This window comes from Xenopus laevis, chromosome 5L (genome assembly GCF_017654675.1).
Source record: "Xenopus laevis strain J_2021 chromosome 5L, Xenopus_laevis_v10.1, whole genome shotgun sequence".
Classification (NCBI taxonomy): Eukaryota; Metazoa; Chordata; class Amphibia; order Anura; family Pipidae; genus Xenopus; species Xenopus laevis.
This window is the reverse complement of record NC_054379.1, coordinates 66,414,197-66,431,992: the sequence shown is the minus strand read 5'-3', so window position 1 is coordinate 66,431,992 and position 17,796 is coordinate 66,414,197. Positions and strand designations below refer to the sequence as shown.

The 17,796-nt window shown below is 38.5% G+C and overlaps 1 protein-coding gene across 3 annotated transcripts in view; it reads left to right on the top strand.

The window, feature by feature from the left end:
• Positions 1-17,796, top strand: part of LOC108716779 (phosphatase and actin regulator 2) — a 126,661-nt gene that overhangs the window by 43,586 nt on the left and 65,279 nt on the right. Inside the window, exon 1 of one of the 3 annotated variants that reach the window (XM_018263226.2) lies at positions 3,070-3,540. The exons of 1 other annotated variant lie outside the window; for it this stretch is intronic. In XM_018263226.2, coding sequence (XP_018118715.1) covers positions 3,495-3,540 — 46 coding nt within the window. In that variant the 5' untranslated portion in view covers positions 3,070-3,494. Of the gene's footprint in view, positions 1-3,069; positions 3,541-17,796 lie in introns of those variants that run through there. One more of the 3 variants, XM_018263225.2, reaches the window with a different exon arrangement.

Here is a 17,796-nt window from a genome sequence, read left to right as displayed (position 1 = left end):
GGAATACAGGGAATATAGCTCATAGTACAAGTTGATCAAGGGACTAGTCTGTCATTTTGGAGTCAGGAAGGATTTTTTTCCCCCTCTGAGGCAAATTGGAGAGGCTTCAGATGGGGTATTTTGCCTTCCTCTGGATCATCTGGCAGTTAGGCAGGTTAAAAACAATGAAAAAAAAAGTTAAAAGGTTGAACTTGATGGACGTGTGTAGTTTTTCAACCTAACTTACTATGTTACTATGTTACTTTTTGCTAGCCCAATGGGGATTGAAATGTTGGTTGTACATAAGAAAGACTTGCTAATCTGAGATACAAGATGCTTGGTGGCCACTTTGGTTTATTTTTTGCCCATTACACTTCTGCGCAGCTACTTGGTAGCTTTATTGGAACGAGGTGCTGTTGCTGTTGCATTATATTATATTAACATTTGGCACATTTTTTAACATGTAGCTTTTAGCAGAAAAAAATACTTACTAGCCACCCTGCATTCCTCTTTGATCTGTTTTACTAGAGTAAGGTTAGTCCTACCCACACCTTTGTCTGCACTGCTTTTTATTGTGCCCTTGTAACAAAAATATACTTCTGGGAATTGGGATCAAAGAAGCTCACCGATCAATTCCCCAGTATAGACCGCAAATGTAATTAATAACTTGATCCCAATGTTCATAGAAGATTTAAGTGATAATATACACCAAAGAAACAGAACACATTTTGAGGATTTTATGGGTATGAGGATTTACCACACCCTTCTCAATAGCTAGTAAGTGAAAAGTGACCTCTTTGATTATTTGTGCACAACCATCTAGTGTGGATAGCCTATAAAGGTACATTAGTTCCAGTTCAGTGTTTTAGTGTAACATATTCTAGCACATTCAAAAAAACAATAAATATCCATGATTAAAATAATGAATATTAAAAAAATGAGTATTGAACTATTAAACCTGACAGCACAAATCATTTTAAAATAATATCAAAGGACACTTTTTCAAGTAAAAGGTTTGCCAACTGTTGTTTCAGTCTGCTGCTTAATGCTGGCTGCAGTGCTTATTCAACCTAAGATATATGAATCTTGTAGTCTCTATACATAGCACAATCTACATGGGCCTTTTAGTACAACCACGTTTTCCAAAAATTTGGGACTGTGTTGTATCACCTCAACACTGTAAACTTTTGGGAACTGAGGAGACTAATTTCTGTAGTTTTGAAAGTGAAATGTTACCCTATTCTTGATATCGGATCACAGCTACTCAACAGTTTGGAGTGTCCTTAGTGATATTTTTAGTTTCATAATGGGTCTGGACTGCAGTTTAGCACCCAGACTCTTTTTCTACAGAATTGTGTTTGTTTTTAATATAGTGCTACCTGAGGGCCCAGAGCACGGCATCCAATATTGGCTTTTGGCCTTGTGTACAGTGATTTCTCTGGATTCTCTGAATGTTTTAATGATATTAATATACTCTAGATTATGAAATCTACACATTTTTAGCATTTTATTCAAAGTTAATCTTAAATTGTTGCATTATTTGCTTGTACAGTGTTTCATAGTCTGGTGCATACTTCCCAACATTTCAAAAATGGAAAGAGGGACAACATTTTTTGATCAAGCTCATTTTATGGCCACACCCCCTAAACACCACATCCATTTTACTAAATCTGTCAGGTTATGGAACGTTTGTACAAATTTCTGGGGGTTTTAGGGTCATTTTTTATGTTATTACGGTTTTGCTAATGAAGGTGAATTGCCCTTTAAGCTATGAGTGTCAGTTCTCCCAAGAGACTTACTACAATTGTATCTTGCTTATCTTAAATAGTTACAAATGTATCTAAGTGTATGTGCTCTCTGTCAAGATCCTCTTACTTAATTACATTTCAGAAACGTTGTATCTTTTCCTGGCTGTTCAGTGCAGGATATCAAAGAGAAACTTGGGACATTTCACTAACAATTCTGCATTGCAGGCTGAGCTGTCAAAATCGGGACTTTCCCGTGAAAAATCTGACAGTTAGGAGGTATGGTATACCCCTCCATACTGTGTATCTTTACTTCTGAGCAGTGGTGTAACGAGGTGTTACTGGGCCCCACAGCAAATTTATTTTAGGGCCCCCAAAATATCCAGAGGTTGTCCCGTTTTACCCACATATATTGAAATTGCTCATTAAGTAGGGCCTCATGGGGCCCCCTATACCTCATGGGCCCCGTGCAGTTACAGCCCTGCTTCTGAGAGACCCTGCTTCTCTAGTATCGGTTCTTTTTAGAATTATACAACTTTTCCAGTCGTTTGTTGCCCCTGTGCAAATTTTTTTGATACAAGTTGCTGGCATCAGATTCGAATATATATTTTTGAGAAATCAACAATGGTTTTCAGTTTCAACATTTGATATGTTGTCTTGCATACTTCCCAACATTTTGGAAATAAAAAGAGGGACAAAAAAGTTGCCGCACGTAGCGCAGTGAATTTTTTGACCATGCCCATTGTGTGGCCACACCCCTAATTACCATATTAATTTTACAAAATTTGACAGGTTATGAAAGTTTGAACATATTTCTGTGGGGTTTTTTTTCCAGTTGTTACAGTTTTGCTAATGAAGGTGACTTGCCCTTTAAGCTGTGAGTGTAACTTTTCCCAAGGGACCTGTTATCTTATATTGTTACAATTATTTATTTGCTTATCTCGGAATTGTTCTCTGCCAAAAGCCAATTAAGTTAGAAACTTTGTTTCTTTTTCTGGCTGTTCAGTGCAGAGAATAACTGGACTTTCCAGTACAAACGAGGGACTGTGGGTTGAGCTGTCAAAAGAGGGACTGTCCCTCTAAAAACGGGACCGTTCGGAGGTATCTTGTACTATTTGCAATCGGATTGGGAATGTAAATGATTTGCACATCAGCCCAGGCTTTTTACTTAGCACTAGCACTTAAAAAAAGGTGTCAAACTCCTCTGCCAAAAAGTTTGTTTTACTGTCAAATGTCCCACCTATTTGACACCTTGGACAAGGGAGAGGGGGTAGATAATTTACACTGCGGGAGCCTACACCCTCACTCAGACAATAGGCCTAATGGGCTTCCATCTAAACTGTAGCCCGCTCGAGAAGCGGAAGGAAAGAAGTCAGTACATGCTAGAGAGGGAGGGGGAGGTTACTCTACAGCAAGGCACCAAAAAGCCACAGAGGCAGAAAAGAACAACAAAAAGAGCCAAGTTGCTGGCGTTGGGCTTGGTGAACGAAGCCCTGCAAAAGGGCAGTGCAAAGAAGGAGGCCTGGGGTGGGAGTGTGTATGTGTGTGACCTGTGACCCACACTAATCTGCTCCAGGAATGACAGGCATTCAACTGGCTATAAGCATAGGAGCCCTAGCTGCATCTGGTTGCAGCTCTCTGGGAACAGGACAGCCCTAACCAGCAGAGAAATGAGTTACGAGGAATTATTTGTGATGGAAAAGCAAGGTAGGGGTTGCCCGGGAGCCGCATGATTTTGCCGGACATAAGGCCCCTGTGGGAACCTGAGAAATGGGCCAGACCTCCGTCTCAACTCTATCCGAGCGAGGGAGCAGTGGTGAGTAGGAGGAGTGCGGGCAGCCGCAGGCTGTGTATTCACACTGAGTGTTTGTGTGACTGCTGGTACTAAAGGAACTATTGGGGCTCCCGTGCCTCAATGGATTAAGGACTTTGTGTGGGCAACGATTAGGAATAGAAATTCTTAGCTCTTCTGTGTGTATGAAGTTTATAGGTGTTCGTGCTTCACAGGGGATAGTTTGCCTGAGGTGGTCCAAATACCATAGAGACATCTGTCCGGGAGTTGTTTTTTGGGGTAGAAATACATTTTTAAAGATGAAAAAATGATTGCACATTGTGTACATTAAAGCATATAGAGGATGAATCACTGTGTGTGTATGAAGTATACATTTTATGTGTACGATTCACATTGTGAGAACTACACATATTGCTTAACTTTGCTTTACACAGTGTCAGTCACTGGGGATCCCAGTGGAAAGAGATACACTTGAATTTCATTTAAGGTTTTAGCGTTCTTAGCCATACATATCTTGCTTCTTTGAAAATCTGGCTTTATTCACAGAGAGTCTGTAGTGAGTGAGAAAGTTACATAAATGCATAGTATAAAATTATATATGTTTGCTCTGTATATGGTGTGTTCACTGTAAAGTAATATGTACAATGTCCACCATATTTAACAATAGGATATTAGGATATATGTGTTTACATTAGGGATGCACCGAAACCACTATTTGGGAGTCAGCTGAATCCCCGAATCCTTTGTGAAAGATTCGGCTGAATACCGAATCAAATCCGAATCCTAATTTGCATAGGCAAACTAAGGGTGAGAGGAAAAAGTGTGAACATTTTTTTTTCACTTTCTTGTTTTGTGCTTTCCTTTCCTGCCCCTAATTTACACATGCAAATTAGGATTCGGTTCCGCCAGACACAAGGATTCGGTCAAATCCGAATCCTGCTGAAAAAGGCCGAAGCCCGAACCGAATCCTGGATTCAGTGCATCCATAGTTTACATTGTTTGTAGTATTTATGTGTAAAGATGGCCATAGACGCAAAGATCTGATTGTATGAATCGAGGATTCGTCCAATTTTTGAACCGTGGGTGGAGAGTCCTGACATTTTTCGTCCGCCAGAGATCGGTCGTTTGGTCGATCGGACAGGTTAGAAAATTTCTGTCGGCTGCCGATAATATCTCTGCGTGTATTGCAGATCGTACGATTTTCAGTGGGAGACTGTCACTAGCTTTGGTTGGACATAGATATCGTACGATTGCTGTCAGGGGCAGAACATTGCTGATCTGTTCTTTAACTAATCTGACTGGTAAGACTTTGATCTGAATGGTTAGTGGCGGGTTGGGAGATGGGAAAGTCCGATCGTACGATGATTCGTGCGATCGGATCTTTGCATCTATGGCCAGCTTAAATCTTCAGATATACAGGAATGGGATCTACTGTATTATTCATAATGCTCGGGAGCTGGGGTTTTCAAGAAAGGGGTCTTTCTGTAATTTGGATCTTCATACCTTAAGTCTACAAAAAAATCCAATAGGCTTGTTTTGCCTGCAACACGGATGACATATCTAAAGCTGGCCATGCACGGGCAGGCAAAAGCTGCCGACAGACTATGTGGCTTATCGCCCATGTGTGGGGTCCTCCAACGGGCTTCCCTATCGGTATCTGACCGCAATCCTACCGCAATTGCCTTAATTATGATTATGAATTTTAAACATAGAATTATTTGATTAAAATGTCTATGGGAGATGACCTTCCTGTAATTCAGTGCTTTCTGGATGAAAGGTTTCCGCACAACAGATCCCATACCTGTAATATAGTCTGCAAAGTATGTGCGCGCATATTTTAAAGTACATGTCTGGAGGATAAGTATATTCATATTGTATACCTGAAGCTTTGTCCTCAGCTGGTAAAAAACGAGGCGTACATCTATTGCTTTTTAGGCAGGTCTCTACAGCACCTAGTATATTGATTAGTGTATAAAACGTCTGAGAGAGGCATATTTTAATGTACATATTTAAATGTTAAGTGTTAAGGAAGGCTGATCATTTTAAATCCCTTCCCCACATCACTACATCAATTCAGTATCAGTCCTAATGCAGAGTTACGGCATAGTTAGTGATACATTTGTAATTGACACATTTTCTCCCTTATGGCAAACATTGATACTTTTTTTGCCTTTTTTTAAAAAAAGATCTGCTCTCTAGGTTAATTTGAGTATATGACCTAATAGCATCATCATTCTTTGACATGTATGTAATTTATATTAAATGTGGTGTCCTGGGCTGAAATGAGGGTGGAGTGTTAGAAAGTAACCTGTGTTCATTTATAGGGGTTATTCACCTTCCACACACTTATTTTCAGTTAAGTAGGTTTCGTAAAGTACACCAGAAATAAAGACTTCTTTCAATTGCTTTCTGTTATTTCTATTTTGCCATTTTTCTAATATTGAAAAATGTATTATATTTTAGCGTATCAGAATTCACCTTGGAGTTCCAAAAACTTTTTAAAAGCACTTAGGCTGAGGGGCACACAAAGTGTTTGCTCTGCTGCTCAAGGTCTCAGCCCACATTCTTTTTTTCAGGCAGAGCGAAGCAGATCTGCTCCCTTTCCGAGCTCCATTGATTTCCACTGGAGTGGAAAGGAGATCAGGTCAAAAACGGGAAAGCTGACCTCCGCTCCATTTACCTGCGCTAAAGCAGAAGCTGTACTTTTCAGTGCAGAGCAGTGTGCCTTGACACGTAGGGGCAGATTTATCAAAGGTCGAAGTGAAAATTAGAATTGAAAAAATGTGAATTTCAAGCTAATTTTTGTGTACTTTCTCTAGGGAATAGTCCAAATTCGAAAAAAATTCGAAAATTCGAATATCGAAATTTATCATGTACTGTCTCTTTAAAAATTCAACGTCGACCATTTGATGTAAAAAAACATGCAAAATTGCTGTTATAACCTATGTGGGACCTCCTAGAACCTATTTGGAGTCAATTGGTGGACTTTGAAAAATCAAAGTTTTTTTGGGGGAAAAACTTCGATTCGTACGTTTCAAATTCAGACAAATTCAAACAAATATAGACTATTCATCTGCAAAAAAACAATTTTTTAAATAAATTTCGGTTGGTCTTTTTGAATTTGAAATTCGACCCTTGATTAATCTGCCCCTTAGCCTGCATCCTGGTCATGGAACTTGATGACTTCTGCTATATGAAACAACAATGTGTAAGAGCTCTAAAGGAGGCAGCAGAGATTTGGGGCACTTTTCACTTGCTCAAATATAATGGGGGGAAACCTTGTGCACCATCAACCTAGATCTTAGCAAGAAGTGCACAATGATTTACTCCCTCCAAGCAAAATATTAATGTAAAGTAAGTACTGGTGCCTGCTACCTCATTGTACATTTGCTAGGCCAGTTCTGCCTCTGTAAAGTAAGGACAGTTTCTGTCTGAATTTTGCTCCATTGCAGAAACACTTGACAAATAGTGTTTTTTTTTGTTTGTTTTTGGAAGCTGCATCAAAACATAAAACACTGATCACATAAGTATCCTTCAGCATATACATAATAGAGGAGAGCATCTACCTCTGGGCTTGCATTATTTACAAAAGCATACCATTTGTGTGGTATAAACTTCCTTTCTGTCCCGTGTTACTAAATGCAACCTTTTAAACTTTCCACTAGTCTCTATTGTACTAGGTTTTAGTAAATTTCCTGTCCCAACAGAGATTGTGACATTGACGTATAGCAGATATTTTTCTGTGAACACTTCTTGCAAACATTCCAACAAATAGAGGACAACACATGAACTTTTGATGATATTTTTCTTTTTTTGTGTAATATTGAAAGGAAGGAAGCAGTTTTCTGGCATTGAACAACATTAGGTAAAACGTCTAGTCTTGTAACATGGTGTGTTGGTTAAATGCAAAGCACTTTTCTATGTAATCATTACTAATGAGGGATGTACCATATTCAAATTTAAGTTCTAGGAATCAGCCAGCTGAATTCAGACACTAATTTTGCCTATTTGTCACTTTAGTGAAGATGTTCTGCAGTCTCTGAAAGACTCATACATATCCGTTTGATATTTGCCTAGATTTTGAGGATTGTTGGTGCTATATAAATAAAGCATAATAATAATAATAACATAAGTTAGAGACCTGCACTGGTTCAGGTACCCAGAGATTGGCTGTTAAAGCTCTGGTTTCCCCGAGTGGTCTGCAAACAGACTGCTTGGGTAACTGGAACTTAATATGTTGTCAAGAATTTCTTTTTGTTTTTTTTTTACTTTGTGTCTAATTTTGACAGGTTTTTATGATCTGTAATCCTACAGATTTATTTGAACTACAATTTAGGTTAGTTATCTCTGTGTTAGGGTTGTCAAAGTATTGTGTGTGCAGCAACTCTGTAAATTAAATGCAAAATTCTGTTATATGTAAACTAGATGCAAAATTCTGTTAATGCTGGCTGTTTTCTTTGCATATGCATAGCAGTAAATGAGCACATGTGAATCCAAGTGGTGTTGTTTTTTTTAACAGATGCATCCTGTTGCATGCAATAGAAAACAACAGAGCATTTTTTTTTACTCTGAATTCACCTGTCTTCAGGTCATTCAGTTCATTCTGCTTTTCATATCTCGCTCAGAAAATCTGGTCTTGGCATATACTGTATGTCTTGCAGAACTTTTTATGACTGTATGCTACCATAGGGTAGTTTGGACTTGGAGAAGGAGACAGCTCAGTTTTGAATTATTTGCCTCTTTTCAGTCCTTTCAGTGAAATAATAATTTTGTCAAATTTGTATAGTATTTTGTTTGTGATTTTGAACTACTCCCACAAAAACTTACTTTAAAAGAAAATATTTTCCAGAAGATGAGTACATTACTTACAGTGTCAAAAAATGCAAGTTTCTCCCAAACTTGACCCTTGATAGGTGATAAATATGCCCCTAAATACCTTAAAAATTGTATAATTTAAAATCATTTTAAAATGAAACAATTAACCGCACAGTAAATATGTCTATACGTTTAAAACGAGTATATGTTTAAAATATGTTTGTAGTTCCTAAAACAAAACCCACAAATCAGTATGTAACACAATAAGAAGTTAATATGTAGTTTCTGAAGACCATGTAAAGGTTTATTTGCATCATACAATGCAGAAACCATAAAAAGAAAGAGTCAAACACAGATAATTGTCTGAAGTTACAACCCACATTGCTTGGACAGAATTCTAACTTGACTATGTCATTGTTCCTTCACATCACATACAAAAAGGTGAAAATAATGATTATGTAGGACATGCATTGGCTTTTCATGTTTGGTGTTTGTTTGAAATACGTTCTGTCTTTTTGGCCATCTGAAATGTTAATACTATTTATTTTTATAGCATAAGTATGTTAAATGGCACTAACAGAAATTATTCCTTGACATACTGGAGCTTACAATCTAAGGCCTCAATCATACACACTAGTCTGGTCTGTCATCAAGAGGCAGTTAAACTTTATATAGTTCACATAATAATATACTGCAAATCCTGACTTTTTCCCATGCCTTTATATTGTTTTTTAAATGTTTTTACTATGATTTCAAAATGTTTGTTTTTTCTCTCTCTCATTTTCTCAGTACCAACTCAGTAAGCCTGGTTTCCGATTATCTAAAATGTGATACTTTAGTTGCTGGCATTTCTCTGCAGAGAGAATTAGCCCCATTTGAGGTTGCTCAAAATAAACATGATCGAGTGTTGTACCAAAATATACTTCACCCACCAAAAACTGGATTCTGCCAAAACAATTTATTAATTATGTGCAAAAGAAAAAGTGAATTCAGTGACTTAACACAGTCCTCTTATGTGTATAATTTTTCATAATGAGGGTCTAAAGCTTCCTTTTCTTTTACCCTCTGTCCTGGACACTGTCACAATGACTGTGGTAGTAGACAAGCTACAAGGAAGCACACAAAAATGTAATAGTGTTGTAGTACATTTGTGTGTAAGTGAAATCACACACACCAAGGGTGTATTTAATAAAACTCAAAGTTTCCCCATTTTATTTATTTCCTTGTAGCTTGTCTACTATTTCAAGAATTAATTAAATATGTTTGACTTGCAACCTATTTGAATACTACAAAGTAACTTTTGAGAAGCACAGAGAAATAATTTTTGTGGCTTAGATAGAGAGTACAGAGTTTTGAGCATATTAGTCCTGGCATTTGTAAAGACTTGCATATGGTGCGTTTATTATTTTTCTGTCAATTTATATTAAATATGTATGTAAAATGAGTTTGTTAAATGTGCATCCTTGCTATAGTGCATCTACAGGCTCTTTCCTGGTCACATCTACATATTTAGGATATAATTAGAAACATTGCTGTACCTATACTAAAACATCTGCAGTCTTTGATGCTTAACCCAGGAATTTATTATTTTCTTATCCACAAAAAACTGCTAAAGTAATATAGCACTAGTACAGAATATGGGACTTGGCTACTTTTAATATGTAGGGAAGTTAAAGGTGCTTTCAGCATAAGGAGCCGTTATAAGGGTTACACAATATTTTGAAGGCTAAAGAGGCTAAATAGCAGTTTAAAACTTTTTTTGTGGAGGGTGGGAATGTCAGCACAAGAAAAAAAATAAGAAAAAAATATTACACTGTATTTTTAGGCCACATGAATTGAACAAGGTAGACTGCCTTGGGTTTTATTAACCTTAGTTGCAGAGAGGGTTGATTTATATTTGGCATGCCATACTTGTTATGAATGGGATGTTTGATCATTTAACAGAATTAGAAAATAAGTGCCACTCTGGCATGGAGGCTTCAGTGCATGGGCTGTAGTTAGAAAAAAGGACTGTGTTCAATAATAATTTATTTTGAATCCTCCCTGCAAATAAACCAAGAGGGACACAGCCACCCATTTTGTATGAACACCATTCTTGTCTCAGTATCTCAAATGCAAGTGATGTTGAAACTTCCTTTGAATTTAGAATAAACTCTGACCACAATGTTGTAGTAGTTAGGTTTTTTGTAAATATTTTTCAGGGCCTATATGAGATAAGATTGTTTGACATACCTCAGATTTCTTGAGCAATGTCACCTAATTGTTTTATTATGTGTTTGCAATTTTTTTATTGACTCCATTCAAATTATAAATATTTGGAGCTTTTTTCTTTCACAGTGAAATAGTTAATGTTCATTGGTCACCAATTAACACAGTAATAAAACATTTGTTGAAGTTAATCTCGAATGTTTAGCTATTTTTCTTATTTCTTTATTGACATGTTTAGAAATTAGGGGCCCATTTACTAAGGGTCGAAGTCAATTCGAATTCAAAAACTTTGAATTTTTAAGTAATTTTTGGGTACTTTGACCATCGAAAAATTCGATTCAAATTGAAAATACTTTCAAATACTTTGAAAATACTTACAAATTCGACCATTCGAAAATCTAAGTACTGTGTCTTTAAAAAACTTCAAATTCGACACTTCGCCACCTTAAACCTGCTGAATTGCTGTTTAGCCTATGGGGGAACTCCTTCCTGAGTGTTTGGCTAAGTTTTGAGTATTCAAAGTATTTTTTTGTAAAATCGTTCGAAACGTTCAAATCGAATGATTTAATCAATCCATCGAACGATTTTTACTTTGATCAAAAATGGCCTTTTTCGATCGAAAAAATACTTTGACTATCGAAGTATCAAATTTGATGGTCAAATTTCGAAGTCTTTTAACTTCAAAATTCAACCCTTAGTTAATGTGCCCCTTAGTGTCACTACAGATTTCATTCAAAGCTACGGTGCTTTTTGGCTCAGGGCTAAGGCCAGTTGAGTCGGATCTTAATGTGTCCAGGCAGAAGGGCAGCAGTGGAGGATGATTCAAATCGTCTGGAACTAGTAAGGGCAACAGCACACATAAATACCTCTGAATTGTCTATAAATTATTTATAGACTTTTGTATAGTTGCCATTGGTAAACTTGTCCTATTACGTAATCACTCAATATTCTACCTTCTTTATCAGTCTCGATTAACAGGGGAGACTGACCAAGGCAGAAATTCAAAGGTATTTTTGGACATTTTGTTACCAGTTGGGAGTGCATGTCCTGTAGGCAACAAAATACTGCATGTGCCATTGTTCTAAAGCTGGCCATACACACGCTCAGTCCCTCCAGGCAGCGCCGGATTTAAATGAGGCGCACCCCTAGGCCGCGCGGTCCTAGCGCCCACCTCACCTCCCATTCCCAGCGCACCGGCGAAAAAAACGCCGGCGCAGCTGCTGTAAATGAATGGGGACGCACGCGTGCCGCCCCTATTTTTTTGCCGCCCTAGGCCCGGGCCTATGCGGCCTTGCCGCAAATCCATGCCTGCCTCCAGACCAAGTTGGTAGTTAATTGGCTAATCTATGGTCTTGGTGATTGGCCTGTGTAGCCAATATAGGATCCAGTTAGGAATGGACCACATCTGATTTCCAGACATATAGTGATAGGCCCCTCTTATGGTCAAAACAGGCAAAGAACTGCTCTAATAGCAACCTCACTGAATTTGTGGCTATATTCGTGCATTGCTGTCCAACTTCTTTGGTACCGAGGGTTGGAATTTTTCTGGCCTACATGGTGGAGGGCTGATAATGGAAGCCAGTGTTGGCCACTCCATGTTTTTAAACTACATCCACTTTAAACCACAATCATGTTACCACAATACCATGTCCACATTTAATGGTGGTATCACACCAAAAAACCAAATGGTTGGTGCTCTCTTTAGGGATATCCCTCAATGCTCAAATGTGAAAAAGTTGTCATACTAAATTCTACCCTTAAATCCATATGCCTCCACTTCCCTCTGAATAACACAGTAACCCCCCTTCCCCCGCACATAGTTAAACACCTTACAGCAGTGGCATAACTAGTTGTTATTGGGTCTCACAGCAAATTTAATTTAGGGTAGCAAAAGTTTGAGCTAAGTTGTACCAATGCTACCAAGATTTATTGAAATTGCTCACTAATTAGGACCTTACTGGACCCTTTACACTTCTGGGCCCCCTGCAACTGCATAGTCTGCTTTCTCTGTAGTTACGCCCCTCACTTAGGGGCCCCTAACAACATTTTCCAAATACTAACAAACTCCTACCAGGCTCACGTTCCACAGGCATAGTAGGGCAAGCAGAGTATGGCACAGTGGCAGTGTAGGGCAGGCAGAGCACGACACACACAGGTAGCATAGGACAGGCAAAGTATGGCACCCACAGGCAGGGTATGAGGCAACCAGGGCCAGAACTAGGGGTAGGCAGAAGAGGCAAATTCCTAGGGCGCAAAGGTGAAGGAGGCACCAAGCACATACCTCTTCTCCCTGGCTGCCCCTAGTTCCTAGCTTTTGAGGTGAAGAGGACGCCCACTGCAAGTATCTACAGGAGCAGCCAAGTACTTTACAATACTCTTTGCGCTCCTGCCTCGGACGACCATTCCTGCTTCTGAGACATGGTAGCGAGAGAGCGTGTGCAGACATACATCCACAAATGTACGCACACACGGGGGGGGGGGGCGGCGGGATGATGCATGCGCCCTGCCTTGGGCGCACTAGCAGCTTGGCCCGGCACTGGGGGCACCCACAGGCAGGGCATGGGGCACCCACAGGCAGAGTAGTAATTGCTCACGCACACCTGTCTGTGTAGATAATTCCAATTTCCTTGGTGCACAGTGATAGAGGTAACCGGCAACCTCAAATCTGATACTAAGAAAAGGCACACTGGCACACAAGCTGTGAATGCAGGTGAACACCTTGCAAAGTTTTATTACCGGAAGTGCAACGTTTCGGGGCAAGCCCCTTTGTCAAGCAAGCTTGACAAAGGGGCTTACCCCGAAACGTTGCACTTCCGGTAATAAAACTTTGCAAGGTGTTCATCTGCATTCACAACTTGTGTGCCAGTGTGCCTTTTCTTAGCACCCACAGGCAGGGCATGGGGCACCCACTGGCAGGGTATGGGGCATGCACTAGCAGGGCATGGGGCACCCACTGGCAGGGTATGCCACACAAAGGGAACATAGGGCAGGCAGAATAGAACAGGAGACAGAGAAACCTAACAGGATCACACTAAGATGAACAGTTCATACTGTTACATACAGTGACACATTGCTGATGCCCCTCTAGCAGTTTGTCTGTATGCATTTTTAGAAAGTGAAAATGAAAACTTACAGAAAATAACTTCGTACAAAGTTGATCCAGGAACTGCTCAGATTGCCCTCATCTATTCAGGAAGGAGTTTTTTCCCCTCTGAGGCAAATTGAAAAGCCTTCAGATGTTTTTTTTTATTTGCTTAACAAGCTGTTAGGCAGGTTTCATTTGTGTTCTTTCAACCTTACCTGCTATGTTATAATGTATGTAGTCCACACATAGAAATTTCATCCATTTCAATGGAAATGGCTACTGCATCCATCTTACGTGGGATAAATTACATACATCAAGGATGTCTAACCTATGGACCGCCAACTATTGTTGAGCTACAGGTATTAGCATTGCAGCTTTCAGCAATGGCTGGTGCATTACACGCTACATGCCTGCGAGATATATACACACATACTGAAAATATCTTACTGCAAGGGACCAAGGGGTTCATCTAGGGAGCCAAGGCAAATGTCTTGTATGCCGTACTCAACAGAGCACATCAAATAATCAATAGTGTGGCATAAGAATAGCAAACTATAACTGTTTAATACACCATATTAATACAGATAAAAGTGATAGAGAGCTCAGTTCAGAAACCCATTATCCAGCAAACTCAGAATTATGGAAAGGCCTTATCCTATTTTATCCAAGTTTTAAAAAATGATTTCCTTTTTCTCTTTAATTATAAACAGTACCTTGTACTTGATACAAACTAAGATATAATTAATCCTTATTGGAACCAAAACCAGCCTATTGGGGTTATTTAATATTTTAATCATTTTCTAGTAGACTTAGGGTATAAAGAACCAAGTTACACAAAGATCCATTATCCAGGAAACCCCAGGTGCCAAGCATTCTGGATAACAGGTCTCATACCTGTATAAATAGCATTGATGTAGGTCTGCCAAAGAGTGAGCCATCAAGTGCCTGTAAGTGCAGCGTGCAAAAGGAACCCTGGAATTACCATCTGCTTGAAGCAGGTGCAAAGTACATAGCTTTCTTGAGCCAAAGCACAGTGTGTTTCTCATATAATTCTCCTAAGGAGATGTAACTTCCATTTTAGGAATGTATTGTACAGACTTCTCTTTTAGGCACAAGGACGTCGGTAAATGGTGCTTCACCTGCCATAGTTTTTCACCTATTTTTTTCCTAGTGCTGGGCATTGCAGTTGTTAATGACACCTTTAGAATTGTTACAGTCTACATATAATTATAATCTGTAGAAATTACCATGTCTATACCTGGGTGATATTGCGACTGAAAATGCACTCACTTTGTTGTGATCTCCATTGATTTATTTTCTATTAATATTACATACTCGTGCATACCTCAAACAGGTTCACTATTATCTTGGTACTCTTTAGATTGTACGTTTTTGCAAGCAGGGCCATCTAATACCTTAGGGGCAGATTTATCAAGGGTCGAAGTGAATTAGAGGGAATTTTCGAAGTAAAAAAAAATCGAAATTCAAAGTAATTTTTTGGATAATTCGACCATCGAATAGGATACTATGACTTAGAATCCGTTTAGAAGTAAAACAGTTCGAATATTCGACCATTCGATAATCGAAGTACCGTCTCTTTGAAAAAACTTCGACTTCAATACTTCGCCAAATTAAACCTGCCGAAGTGCTATGTTAGCCTTTTTTTAAGTCAAAGAAAAATCGTTCGATCGATCGATGAAATACTTCAAATCGTTCGATTCGAAGGATTTCATCGTTCGATCGAACAATTTTACTTCGACCGCAAATGGCCAAATTCAATGTAAAAAACCATTGACTTCGATATTCGAAGTCGTAGTATTCCAATTCGATGGTCGAATTTCGAAGCTTTTTTTACTTCTAAGGGGCAGATTTATCAAGGGTCGAATTTCGAAGTAAAAACGACTTCGAAATTGGACCATTGAATTAAAATACTTTGAATATCGAATTCGAACTTTTTTTATTGAATTTGGGTATTCTGCGATCAAAGTAAAATTGTTCGATCAAATGATTAAATCCTTCGAATCGAACGTATCATCAAACAATTTTACTTTGACTTCAAAAAACTTAGAAAAATGCTGTAGAAGGTCCCAATAGGCTAACATAGCACTTCGGCAGGTTTAATTTGGCAAAGTATTGAAGTCAAAGTTTTTTTTTAAAGAGACAGTACTTCGATTATCGAATGGTCGAATATTCAAACTATTTTCTTCGAATCGAAGTTGTAGTATCCTATTCGATGGTCGAAGTATCCAAAAAATTACTTCGAATTTCGAATTTTTTTACTTCGAAAATTCCCTTGAATTCACTTCGACCCTTGAAAAATCTGCCCCTATGTGTCATCCTGTTATAATTTGTTGTCCCCTGTTTATTAATATTTTATTGCTAAAAGTAATGAAAGTAATAAATTGTGAACCTGAATGAATAAAGGCTTACAGGAAATAGGGTGGGATTGTGGCCATGACCTGGGTAGTTGAGGTTGTTTCTTTAAATCATGCAATTTGTTTTAGTCTGAAATGTTGAGGGGAATGTATACAGTTTGCTGGAGCTTTGCTGGATGGCATTGCTGTATTCTGCAACTTTATCAGATTAAATCCGACTAGGGTTGCCACATGGCCGGTATTTTACCGGCCTGGCCGGTAAAAATGATGGTTGATCCCAATGTTATTAATAGGGAAAAAAGATAAACAGACTAAGAAAGATAAGGCCGGTATTTTTTACCAGAAAAGGTGGCAACCCTAAATCCTACCCATACCTGTATATTGGACAATTGTCTTGCTGCAGTTCCCCAGCTGATGTTGTGACTAACAGTGAACACTTCCTGTCTCACATAGCTTACTGTTCCCAGTGGTCCGTGAGGGAGGGGTGAAGGAAGCATTCCTTGGAATCACACTGATAAGGGCAAAAGCCTTTGTTTTCATGGAAAATTTCTGCCAGAATCCATAAATATTTGATTAAGGAAAGGGATATTTTTCCTCTTTTTGTGTTTAAAGTCAATATGTTTCTAAAACATGTGTTTAAGAAATCAGGGTTGAATGCTTTTTTGATAATATTTGTTTTGTTTTACTAGAAATTAAGGCTTTACTAAAGGCAGGTCAAAGAATGGACTCATATGAAACTAAAATATAATTCCTGTTGCTGTATGAAAGATTCACATAGTACACACTATAAGCATACCTCTCAACTGTCCCGTTTTCTGCAGGACAGTCTTAATTTTGACAGCTCAGCCCACAGTCCCAGGTTTTTTACTGAAACGTCCCGAGTTTCTCTTTGATCTACTACATTGAAACCAGAAAAAGATACAAAGTTTCAGAGACTTAATTAAAAAAAAAAAGAGGCTTTTTGGCAGAGCCCAAAATACTCAGCAGCTGCACTTAGATACTTTTGTAACAATTTAAGATAAGCAAAGATATAATTGTAACTATTTAAGATAAGCAGGTTTCTTGGGAGAATTGAGGCTAGCAGCTAAAAGGGTAATTTCTCCTTAATTAGCAAAACTGTTATAACACATAAGACATTGCAATAAAATGACCAGAAATTCTTTCATAATCTGACAAATTTTGGAAACTGGACATGGTCATTAGTGGGTGTGGCCAAAAAAAGGTTGTGCTGCACGTGACACAACTTTTAGTCCCTCTTTCCATATTTCAAATGCTACATACCTCCCAACATTTTGGAAATAAAAAGAGGGACAAAAAATTTGGTGCGCGTAGCATGGCAAATTTTTTTTGACCACGCACATTTTTGTGGCCACACCCCTAATGTTCATTTTACAAATTTTCCCAAGTTATAAAAGTTTGAACATATTTTTGTTTTTTTTTCAGTTATTACAGTTTTGCTAATAAAGGTGAATTGCCATTTAAGCTGTGAGTCTAACTTTTCCCAAGGGACCAGTTATCTTATATTGTTACAATTACTTATTTGGTTATCTAGATTGCTTATCTAGATACATTTGAATTGTTACAAATGTATATTACCTTCTGTTGTGGCTGTTCTGGGCCAAAAGCCAACTAAGTTAGAAACCTGTTTCTTTTTCTGGCTGTTCAGTGCAGATAAAAAAGGTACTTTCCAGTACAAATGAGGGACTGCAGGTTGAGCTGTCAAAAGAGGGACTGTCCCTCTAAAAACGGGACAGTTAGGAAGTATCGGTTATCAGTTTTGTTGGGCTTCCTGTAGCT